Here is a 12,500-nt window from a genome sequence, read left to right as displayed (position 1 = left end):
GAGTATCTAATAATAGAAAAGCGGGATATAAAATCTAATCCATTATTATTATTATTACACACTACTGCATTCTAACGTCTTGGACTAAAAGTGCTGAAAATGGGTACTGTTAAGTACCGTTATCGATTCCCCAGCTACCAGGAATTGGTACCGTGTTGGTTGAAATGTGAACGGCACCCATCTCTAGTCCTCAACAACATCACTTACAGTATTAACACTTTTTAGGGCGCAACAAAAGACTAGACAGCATAATGGAAACTGTATAAACTATGAATAAACTACACACTACTGCCATCTAACGTCTTGGACTAAAAGTACTCAAAATGGGTACTGTTAAGTACTGGTATCGATACCCCAGCTACCAGGAATTGGTACTGTATCAGTTGAAATGTGAACGGCACCCATCCCTAGTCCTCAACAACATCACTTACAGTATTAACACTTTTTAGGGCGTAACAAAAGACTAGACGGCATAATGGAAACTGTATAAACTATGTAATACACTACTGCCATCTAACGTCTTGGACTGAAAGTACTGAAAATGAGTACAGTTATGTACCGATATCGATTCCCAGCTACCAGGAATTGGTACCGTATCAGGTGAAATGTGAACGGCAGCCAACCCCAGTCCTCAACAACATCACTTACAGTATTAACACTTTTTAGGGCGCAACAAAAGACTAGACGGCATAATGGAAACTGTATAAACTATGTATAAACTACAAACTACTGCCATCTAACGTCTTGGACTAAAAGTCCTGAAAATGGGTACTGTTAAGTACTGGTATAAATTCCCCAGCTACCAGTAATTGGTACCGTATCGGTTGAAATGTAAACGGCACCTATCCCTATCCTCAACATCACTTACAGTATTAACACTTTTTAGGGGCGCAACAAAAGACTAGACAGCATAATCGAAACTGTATAAACTATGTATAAACTACACACTACTGCCATTTAACATCTTGAAGTAAAAGAACTAAAAATGGGTACTGTTAAGTACCGGTATCGAGTCCCAGCGTATCGGTTGAAATGTGAACGGCACCCATCTTTAGTCCTGAACAACATCCCTTACAGTATTAACACTTTTTAAGGCGCAACAAAAGACTAGACGGCATAATCGAAACCGTGTTAACGTAAATGTAATTCTCTACTGCCATCTAACGTCTTGGACTAAAAGTAATGAAAATGGGTACTGTTAAGTACCGGTATCGATTCCCAGCTACCAGGAATTGGTACCGTATCCGTTGAAATGTGAACGGTACACATCCCTATTCCTCAGCAACATCACCAACATTTAAATTATCGTTTTAAGGTTTCAGTACAATAACTTGTCATTTTCCACCTGGCAACGCTGCTCTGTACTGTGTCAATACATGTAGAGCTGGGTTGCCAGATAGGAAATGACAAAATATCTTACCAGATATGAAGATGGATCACATTTTGCTGAACATTATCATACAAACCTGATTTGCTACAGTAACAAGTCATTAATAAAGTAGTGATAAATAACAGTAATAATAGTAAAAATGTGTAGAATTGTTTTAGGAACTACTGATCTATGAGAAGATGAAATGATGGTACAAATACGAGTTTTGAAGACTCCACGTACGGAACATGGTCATGTACTGTTGGCTGTTGAGGTTCCAGTAGCCCCAGTTGGTTCTGTAGCCGTGCAGGGTGGCGTACTCCTCGTGGTTGTACGCCGGCTCCGTGCCGAAAGTGTCGATCACTCGGATGCGGCACCTGGGACAAAATACGACGCAAGTTAGGCTAAAATAAGAACCGACTTGTTGCTTGTTGAGGTGGATAAAAATAAACAAACCTCTCTTTTTTTTGCCAATACTCTTTATAGCAAACAATAAAAACACTGTACTGCACTCGAGCAGCGACAGTAACTGTGAAGCCTAAAATTATTCATCAGCGACCCCCAGGGGGTCCAACACACTTTATGCAGTTCAGAAAGGACAATGACATGGCCACACTACTATATAATAATAATAAATATGAATAAAATATAATTATAATCATGTTAGCATTTAAGATGGAGTTTAATGCTTTAGTTGTCAGATTCCAAGTTTCCAGTGAGCGATGAGCGTTAGTTGACAGCTGGCTAATAAGGCACGAGTCAGCTAACGTTTAATGCGCTAGTGGCCAGCTAGCGATTAGCGCTCAAGTTTTTAACGAGCGATGAATGTAATAGTTGTCAGCTAGCGATGAGCGCGCTGGTTGCCGGATAGTGAGTAACATGCTAGTAGTCAAAGTATTTATTTATATATCTACCCATTTACATATATACATACACACATACATACATACACACAAATATATACACACATATATACTATATATACATACCGTACATATACACACATTCTTATCTATATACATATCATCATCATCATCATTGGCGATCACTCGAAGCGAGTATGATAGTCCTCCCGTTGGTGAGTCTGGTCATCTGTGGGTCCTCAGGTGGCTGTAGAGGCCAATCCGTGATCCACAGACTCTATTGCAGTGGGGGCATATGTGCGTGATTGTCGTGGTAGTAGTGGTGGTTGTGGTGGTGGTCTGAGGAGCTGTTTTGGTAGTGGATCTCTCCTTTCTTTGTTGCCTCTTGGTTTCCGCGGCACGGTGGAGGTCCTTTTCTAATTGTGCTGTGCCTTCATGGACCATCCTGCTCCACAAAACCCTCTGGTGGGCATCATCCTCCCAGGTGTTGAGGTTGAAGCAGCATTTCCTCAGGTGGATTTTGAGGTTATCTTTAAACCGCTTCTTCTGCCCCCCTTGGGTGCGTTGTCCTTCCGTCAGTTGTCCGTACAACATCTGTTTTGGAAGGCGACTGTCTGGCATGCGAATTACATGGCCTGTCCATTGCAGCTGGTTCCGAATGACAGTCGTAGTGATGCTGGGCATGTTAGCTTCCTTCAGAACACTAATGTTGGTACGCCTATCTTCCCAGCTGATCCTGAGGATCTTGTGGAGACATCGCTGGTGGTACTGCTCCAGAGCCTTCAGGTGTCTGCTGTAGGTGGTCCAACTATCAGCCCCGTAGAGCAGAGTGGGCAGAACTACAGCTTTATATACGAGAAGCTTGATGTTGGTCTGGATGACCCGATTCTCGAAAACTATTTTCTTGAGCTTAGCAAAAGCTGCGCTGGCACAACCTATGTGGTGGTGGATCTCGGCATCGATGACAGCTCTCGTTGAAAGAAGACTGCCAAGATAAGCGAAATGCTCCACGTTTTCCAAGATGTTGTTGTCCACATAAATTGGGGGGGGGGGTTGGTAGGGTGTGTCAGGGGCCGGTTGGTACAGGATCTGAGTCTTCTTTATGTTGATGTCAAGTCCCAGGAGTCGGTACGCTCTGGCAAAAGCATCCATGATGTTCTGGAGGTCCAGCTCAGAATGAGCAACAAGAGCATTGTCATCTGCATACTGAAGCTCTGTAATGGAGGATATAAGCACCTTGCTTTTTGCCCTGAACCTACTCAGGTTGAAGAGCCCGCCGTCTGTCCGGCATATGAACTGGACTCCCTCAGGCAGGTTTTGACTGGTGAGGTGAAGTATGGCTGAGATGAAGATAGCAAACAGGGTTGGTGCGATGATGCAGCCCTGCTTGACACCAGTGTCAACTTTGAAGGGAGCCGTTTCAGAGCCGCCATTTCCAACTACCACTGCGGTCATGTCGTCGTGCAACAGACGCAAGATCTTCAAATACTTGTCTGGGCATCCGATCTTGGAGAGGGCACCCCAGAGGGCGGTTCTGTTCACAGAATCAAAGGCCTTTGTAAGGTCAATGAATGCCATGTATAGTGGCAGGTGTTGTTCTCGACATTTCTCTTGCAGTTGACGAACTGCAAAAATCATGTCCGATGTTCCCCTAGCTGGACGAAATCCACACTGGGACTCTGGGAGGATCTCTTCTGACAGCGGCAATAACCGGTTTGCCAAAATACGGGCCAGTATTTTTCCTGTTGTGGATAGGAGAGAGATGCCTCTGTAGTTGCCACAGTCCGCCTTATCTCCCTTCTTGAAGATGGTGACAATGAGGGCGTCCCTGAGTTCGGCTGGGATTTCCTCCTTATCCCAGATTTTACCAATGAGGCTATGGATGTGGCAAAGGAGTTTTGGTCCGCCTTGCTTTAATATTTCTGCTGGTATCCCATCTGGTCCGGAAGCCTTGTTGTTACCCAGTTTTCTGATGGCAGCCTGGACCTCATTTTCGGTGGGAGGATCACCCAAATGCTCCATGATGGGTCGCTGAGGAATCTGGTTGATGGTTTCCATCTCCACTGTGGAGTTCCGATTCAGGAGCTCTTGGAAGTGTTCACGCCATCTGGAACTGATACCTACAAACCCTTGAGCAGGGTTTGTCCATCTTTAGAGCGGAGGGGGTTTAGGCCTCGATAGCTGGGCCCATAAACAGCCTTGGTAGCGTTGAAGAAACCCCTGGTATCCCCAGAGTCAGCAAGCTTCTGGATTTCCAGAGCCTTCTCCATCCACCATTTGTTTTTCAGCTCTCTCACTCTGCTCTGGACAAGTGCCTTTGCCTTGGCGTGGGCCTGCCTTTTGTCCCTGCAGTTGATGTCGCTCTGCCAAGAACAAAAAGCTTTCCTTTTGGCATCAATCAGCTGTTGTATTTCGATGTCGTTTTCATCGAACCAGTCCTGGTGTTTCCTAGTCCTGTAGCCAATGGTATCCTTGCTGGTTTCAAGTAGCGTGGTCTTAAGAGCCTTCCAGTGTTCCTCCACATCCTCAGGATATTCTTCCGGGAGTTTCACAGACAGGGTGTTTTGTAGATGTTGCACCCTATCTGTGTCTCCAAGGCTATCAATGTTAAATTTAGGGCGGAACAGTCTCCTTTGTGTCCTCCTCTTCTGCCGCAGCTCGATGTTCATTTTGGAGCGGATGAGGCGGTGGTCTGTCCAGCAGTCGTCTGCACAAATCATGGCCCTGGTGATGGTAACATCCTTACGATCTCTGGCCCTGACAATGACATAGTCTATGAGATGCCAGCGCTTTGATCTGGGATGCATCCAGGACGTTTTGAACCGGTTTCTCTGGCGGAAAAGGGTGTTTGTTATTAGAAGATCATGTTCAGCACACGTTGACAGAAGAAGGACTCCGTTGGAGTTGACATTCCCAACACCTTCTTTACCTAGAGTGCCTTTCCAGAGCTTGTGATCCTTGCCAACCCTGGCATTGAATTCCCCGAGTAGAAGGATCTTATCTTATTTCGGGATATCCGATAGAACCTGGTCTAAGGTTGCATAGAAGGTCTCCTTGTCTTCATCATGTGAGTCCAAAGTTGGTGCATAGGCACTCACAGCCGTTGCCATCTGATTGTTTGAGAGCCTCGGGCGTAGGGTCATGAGTCGCTCATTGATGCCTATTGGAGATTCGGAGAGTTGGGAGATGAACCGGTTTCTGATGGCAAATCCCACTCCGTGGATTCTGGATTCATCAGCTGTTTTTCCTTTCCAGAAGAAAGTGTATCCCCCTTTCTCCTCATTTAGTTGCCCCTCCTCAGCCAAGCGGGTTTCAGACAGGGCAGCAATATCGATCTTGCACCTTTTCAACTCCCTGGCAACGATCGCCGATCTTCTTTCTGGACGATTGCTGGAGGCACTGTCCATAAGTGTTCTCACATTCCAAGCTCCAAAGTTCATTGTTTTTGTTTTTGTTTTTCGACCGCTATAAGGTGAACCCACTGGACGCGGTATTCCAGTCAGGTTATAGGAGGCAAGGCTATTTTTAGGGCACCTTTTCTAGCCCCTTCCCGTGTAGGGTGAGCAGAGTGGACCCTAAATAGGGCTGCTCAGACGTGGGTGCTGCTGCCGAAATGCTCTCTCTGCCTCGATCCGAGAGCAAGGCGACTGAATCAGGCATCCACCGCCTATGTGCCAGTGCGTGGCTAGAAGTTCCCAGACTTCACTGTCCTGCTCCCGTCACCATTTCCTGGTCGCCATAGGACTTATAGGGGGGTTGGGTAATGATGGGTCCTTCAGGAGAACGCCTGTGCGGGGAATCTTTTAATCAATCAATCAATCAATGTTTATTTATATAGCCCTAAATCACAAGTGTCTCAAAGGGCTGTACAAGCCACAACGACATCCTCGGTACAGAGCCCACATACGGGCAAGGAAAAACTCACCCCAGTGGGACGTCGGTGAATGACTATGAGAAACCTTGGAGAGGACCGCATATGTGGGTAACCCCCCCCCTCTAGGGGAGACCGAAAGCAACGGATGTCGAGTGGGTCTGACATAACATTGTGAAAGTCCAGTCCACAGTGGATCCAACACATCAGCGGGAGTCCAGTCCACAGCGGGGCCAACAGGAAACCATCCCGAGCGGAGACGGGTCAGCAGCGCAGAGATGTCCCCAACCGATGCACAGGCTAGTGGTCCACCCGGGGTCCCGGCTCTGGACAGCCAGCACTTCATCCATGGCCACCGGACCTATGCAACTCCCCCTCGCAAGGGACAGGGGAGAAGAGGAGAGAAGAAAAGAAACGGCAGATCAACTGGTCTAAAAAAGGGGGGGTCTATTTAAAGGCTAGATTATACAAATGAGTTTTAAGATGGGACTTAAATGCTTCTACTGAGGTAGCATCTCTAACTGTTACCGGGAGGGCATTCCAGAGTACTGGAGCCCGAATAGAAAACGCTCTATAGCCCGCAGACTTTTTTTTGGCTCTGGGAATCACTAATAAGCCGGAGTTCTTTGAACGCAGATTTCTTGTCGGGACATATGGTACAATACAATCCATATGATAGGCTGGAGCTAAACCGTGTAATATTTTATACGTAAGTAGTAAAACCTTAAAGTCGCATCTTAAGTGCACAGGAAGCCAGTGCAAGTGAGCCAGTATAGGCGTAATATGATCAAACTTTCTTGTTTTTGTCAAAAGCCTTGCAGCCGCATTTTGTACCAACTGTAATCTTTTAATGCTAGACATAGGGAGGCCCGAAAATAATACGTTACAGTAATCGAGACGAGACGTAACGAACGCATGAATAATGATCTCAGCGTCGCTAGTGGACAAGATGGAACGAATTTTAGCGATATTACGGAGATGAAAGAAGGCCGTTTTAGTAACACTCTTAATGTGTGACTCAAACGAGAGAGTTGGGTCGAAGATAATACCCAGATTCTTTACCGAGTCTCCTTGTTTAATTGTTTGGTTGTCAAATGTTAAGGTGGTATTATTAAATAGATGTTGGTGTCTAGCAGGACCGATAATCAGCATTTCCGTTTTCTTAGCGTTGAGTTGCAAAAAGTTAGCGGACATCCATTGTTTAATTTCATTAAGACACGCCTCCAGCTGACTACAGTCCGGCGTGTTGGTCAGCTTTAGGGGCATGTAGAGTTGAGTGTCATCAGCATAACAGTGAAAGCTAACACCGTACTTGCGTATGATGTCACCCAGCGGCAGCATGTAAATACTAAAGAGTGCAGGGCCAAGAACCGAACCCTGGGGAACTCCGCACGTTACCTTGACATAGTCCGAGGTCACATTGTTATGGGAGACGCACTGCATCCTGTCAGTAAGATAAGAGTTAAACCAAGACAAGGCTAAGTCTGACATACCAATACGTGTTTTGATACGCTCTAATAAAATATTATGATCGACGGTATCGAAAGCGGCGCTAAGATCAAGAAGCAGCAACATAGATGACGCATCAGAATCCATCGTTAGCAATAGATCATTAGTCATTTTTGCGAGGGCTGTCTCCGTAGAGTGATTTGCCCTGAAACCGGATTGAAAAGGTTCACAGAGATTGTTAGTCACTAAGTGTTCATTTAGCTGCTGTGCAACAGTTTTTTCGAGAATTTTGGAAATAAACGGAAGGTGGGAGACCGGTCGGTAGTTTACCATGAGGTCAGGATCGAGGTTAGGTCTTTTGAGCAGAGGATGAATAACCGCTTTTTTGAATGCTAGGGGAACAGTGCCGGAGGAAAGTGATAAGTTTATAATATTTAACACTGATGGACCTAATAATACAAACAGTTCCTTGATAAGTTTCCCAGGAAGTGGGTCAAGTAAACATGTTGTTTGTTTTATCCCACTTACACGCTGTAATAATTCCTCTAATGTTATTTCATCAAAAATAGAGAGACTATTTTGGAGGGCAGTGTCCGTCGTATATACAGTCGTATTTGTGTTAATAGAGCCCAGTTGTAGCTGGGATGCGTTGTCTTTAATCTCCTTTCTAATGAGTTCAATTTTCTTATTAAAGAAATTCATAAAATCATCTGCCGAGTGGGTGGAGCTACTGGGAAGAGTCCCTTGTTGGGTTAGCGATGCTACTGTACTAAACAGAAATTTAGGATCGTTTTTGTTGAGGCGGATGAGATTTGAGTAGTATTTAGCTTTAGCTAAGGTAAGCATGCGTTTATAAGTTATTAAACTATCACTCCATGCTTGATGGAAAACCTCAAGTTTAGTCGCGCGCCATTTGCGTTCCAGTTTTCTACATGATAATTTATGAGCTCTAATTTCTTCTGTAAACCATGGGGTGCGCCTTTTAGGGGCCCTTTTTTGCTTTAGCGGTGCTATACTATCAATAATTTCGCGCAAGGCATCGTCAAAGTTGTTAGTGAGTTTATCAATAGAGCCGACATAATTTGGGAATGGTGCTATTACCGAAGGCAGTAGGTCAGCAAGAGTCATCGTTGTGGCAGCATTAATGTTGCGGCCGCTATAGCAGTTATTATTATTATTAGCTTGTTGACAAAGAGTCAAAACTTCAAATGTTATAAGGTAATGATCGGACATTACTTTAGTATATGGAAGTATCATAACTTTGGAGGTGGTGACACCCCTGACAAGCACTAGATCTATTGTATTACCGTTGCGATGCGTGGGTTCATGTATTATTTGTGTAAGACCACAGCTATCAATTATGGTTTGGAGCGCCACGCACTGAGGGTCCGATGGGGTATTCATATGGATATTAAAGTCCCCCATTATGATTATATTGTCGGCGTGCGTCACTAGATCAGCAACGAACTCTGAGAATTCACTGATAAAGTCCGAATAGGGCCCAGGGGGGCGGTAGATAACAGCCAGGTCGAGAGGTAGCGGTGTGACAGACCTCATAGTAAGCACCTCAAACGATTTATATTTATTATTTAGGTTAGGGGTAAGGTTGAAATTTTCATTGTATATTAGTGCGACACCCCCTCCCCTTTTAAGAGGGCGGGCAACATGCGCATTCGTATAGTTAGGAGGAGATGCCTCATTGAGCGCAAAAAATTCGTCCGGTTTGAGCCAGGTTTCGCTAAGACCAATGACGTTAAGATTGTTGTCTCTAATGACCTCATTAACCAATAACGCCTTGGGAGACAATGATCTTATGTTTAAAAAGCCCATATTATAGGTATTGGGCTGTTTTGACGAGTTTTTGTTAAGATTATCCGTAGTGGCAATATTAACAATGTTGCGTTTATTATGCGTAGTGCACTTTAAATAGTTTCGACCATATCTAGGAATTGATATGACGGGAATTTTCCGATTGTTTGCTTGGTGCTGCAATAGACTGGACATATCATAATTTGCCACCTCAGTAGAATGCATGTCCACCTCTGACACAGACACAACAGAAAAAACATTATGTGAATTGTGTATTATTCTAAGAGAATTGCTATGCGTACATGGATTATCCAGCCTGGCGCTGGCTAGTTCTAGCTTAACTGACTCCTCACCCGGACTAACAGACATTGTAATTGCCTGTGACCGGGCTTGCTCTAGTGTAGTCAGTCAAGTGAGACTTAAATAGTAGTCTATGTTTCTAGACAGGATGATGGCGCCTTCCTGGTTAGGGTGAAGGCCGTCTCTCATCAGCAAGCCTGGTTTGCCCCAGAAAGAGGGCCAGTTATCAATAAACGTTAGTCCCTGCGTCCTACAGTAGCTAGCCAACCACTTGTTAAGCGAGACTAATCTGCTATATCTCTCATCATTGCCTCTCGCAGGCAGGGGGCCAGAGACAATTACTCGATGCCTGGACATCTTTCTGGCGAGATCACAAGTCCTGGCTATGTTTCTCTTTGTAATCTCTGACTGTCTCATTCTAGTGTCATTGGAGCCAACGTGTACAACTATATTCGCATAATTAGTGGTGCGATTAGCCTGTCGTACGTGTTTACTAGGCCTGTTGCGAGTTAGCTCCCTAAGATTAGCTTCAATGTCAGGTGCTCTGGCCCCGGGGATACACTTTATTGTGGCTGGTTTGCTAAGCTTTATGTTTCGGGTGATGGAGTCCCCTATAACTAAGGTGTGGTGCCCGGTAGACTGGGGTGTAGGACTAGCTAAAGAGCTAAATCTATTATGCGTCTCAACCGGTACACCGTAGCTTGTAGGCCGCTTAGGACTGCTACAAGCTGGGCTAGTTAGCTCGCTACAGCTAACGCTAGCAGATGTGTCCGCAACATCTAAAGTTACGACATTACTCTGCTCTAACTGGCGGACACGGCCCTCTAGCAGAGCCAACCTCTCCGTGAGTATGGTGCAAGACGCGCAGGAAGCCATTACTCACAGTGTTTTCTGTCACCGAGTGAAGTTCCTGCTGTCCTCAGGGAAGTGGTCGCGGTCTGTGGGAGTAGCTTCTTACTGACCGGCGCTGCCTTTCTCCGCGCTAGCTTAGCAGCTAGCTAGTTAGCTTTTTCGCAACAGCGAACAGACGGCGAGCAGTCACGCACGGTGAACCGGAACCGGAAAAGTGGGGAAACTGGTGCACAGGCAGTTACCACACTGTCCTTGGCAAAGAAAAGACCAGGGTCCAATGGCATGGAAACCAAGACAATTGGGGGCCCATCTTTGCTGCAGCCTTCTTCCGCCTTTGTGACCGTTGTGGAGGTTCTCTACATCCATCATCCGCCCACTCCGCCGTTGAGGTCTTTTTTGACGATGGGAACGCGCAGTCTCCAACGTCAGTTGCTTTTCTCTCAGGGTGTGCTCCCCTAGCCTTTGTCTTCCCAGACTAACCCACAAGGCAGCGGGGCAGTGGTTGGGTGATGCCAGGGCGTGTCCACAATGTGGGCCTGCGCATCACGCCTCTGGGGACCACTGCAGCTCCGAGATCCCCTGCCACGTTTGCCTTGAGCCGCAGGGCTCAAGTTACCGTGTGTGGCCACGTGGAGGCCTGACAGGAGTCTTGGTGAAGGAGAGGCTGTGTACTGGCAGGAGAAGACTGACGCACAAGGCTGCTTCTCCGTTCACCACAAAGGCTAGCCAGCGGCAGTGTCTGTAAGCGAGAGGTTAGCAAGCAGATGGGAAGTAGACATGCAACCTTCCCCCTAACTACTGCACTAGATGCATCACAACACCCTGTAGGCTAGGCCCACACACACACTATATACATATATACACATATACACATACATATATACAATTAAATATATACATATATACACATACATATATACATATATACATGCATATATACATACACATACATACATACATATATACACTTACATACATATAGACGTATACACACACACATATATATCCACAATATATATATATATATATATATAAATATATATATATACAAACCCCGTTTCCATATGAGTTGGGACATTGTGTTAGATGTAAATATAAACGGAATACAATGATTTGCAAATCATTTTCAACCCATATTCAGTTGAAGATGCTACAAAGACAGCATATTTGATGTTCAAACTGATAAACATTTTTTTTTTTGCAAATAATCATTAACTTTAGAATTTGATGCCAGCAACACGTGACAAAGAAGTTGGGAAAGGTGGCAATAAATACTGATAAAGTTGAGGAATGCTCATCAAACACTTATTTGGAACATCCCACAGGTGAACAGGCAAATTGGGAACAGGTGGGTGCCACGATTGGGTATAAAAGTAGATTCCATGAAAGGCTCAGTCATTCACAAACAATGATAGGGCGAGGGTCACCACTTTGTCAACAAATGCGTGAGCAAATTGTTGAACAGTTTAAGAAAAACCTTTCTCAACCAGCTATTGCAAGGAATTTAGGGATTTCACCATCTACGGTCCGTAATATCATCAAAGGGTTCAGAGAGTCTGGAGAAATCACTGCACGTAAGCAGCTAAGCCCGTGACCTTCGATCCTTCAGGCTGTACTGCATCAACAAGCGACATCAGTGTGTCAAGGATATCACCACATGGGCTCAGGAACACTTCAGAAACCCACTGTCAGTAACTACAGTTGGTCGCTACATCTGTAAGTGCAAGTTAAAACTCTCCTATGCAAGGCGAAAACCGTGTATCAACAACACCCAGAAACGCCGTCGGCTTTGCTGGGCCTGAGCTCATCTAAGATAGACTGATACAAAGTAGAAAAGTGTTCTGTGGTCTGACGAGTCCACATTTCAAATTGTTTTTGGAAACAGTGGATGTCGTGTCCTCCGGACCAAAGAGGAAAAGAACCATCCGGATTGTTATAGACTCAAAGTTGAAAAGCCAGCACCTGTGATGGTATGGGGGTGTATTAG

General features: G+C 45.2%; 2 protein-coding genes across 2 annotated transcripts in view; both read right to left on the bottom strand.

Moving 5' to 3' along the window:
• The window catches only part of LOC133652725 (alpha-1,6-mannosylglycoprotein 6-beta-N-acetylglucosaminyltransferase B-like), a 651,209-nt gene that overhangs the window by 34,809 nt on the left and 603,900 nt on the right, over positions 1 to 12,500 (bottom strand). Inside the window, exon 10 of the mRNA XM_062051777.1 lies at positions 1,613 to 1,746. Coding sequence (XP_061907761.1) covers positions 1,613 to 1,746 — 134 coding nt within the window. The remainder of the gene's footprint in view (positions 1 to 1,612; positions 1,747 to 12,500) is intronic.
• LOC133652090 (uncharacterized) lies at positions 8,278 to 10,655 on the bottom strand. The gene has a single exon (XM_062050465.1). It carries the CDS (start codon positions 10,535 to 10,537, stop codon positions 9,770 to 9,772), a length of 768 nt encoding a protein of 255 aa, XP_061906449.1. The 5' UTR covers positions 10,538 to 10,655; the 3' UTR covers positions 8,278 to 9,769.

The sequence above is a fragment of the Entelurus aequoreus genome, linkage group LG06 (genome assembly GCF_033978785.1).
Source record: "Entelurus aequoreus isolate RoL-2023_Sb linkage group LG06, RoL_Eaeq_v1.1, whole genome shotgun sequence".
Taxonomy (NCBI): Eukaryota; Metazoa; Chordata; class Actinopteri; order Syngnathiformes; family Syngnathidae; genus Entelurus; species Entelurus aequoreus.
The sequence above is the reverse complement of the archived record's forward strand: the minus strand, read 5'-3'. Positions and strand labels throughout refer to the sequence as shown.

Coding starts and splice junctions, on each gene's coding strand:
- LOC133652090 (XM_062050465.1), bottom strand. CDS start 10,537: ATGGCTTCCTGCGCGTCTTGCACCATACTCACGGAGAGGTTGGCTCTG.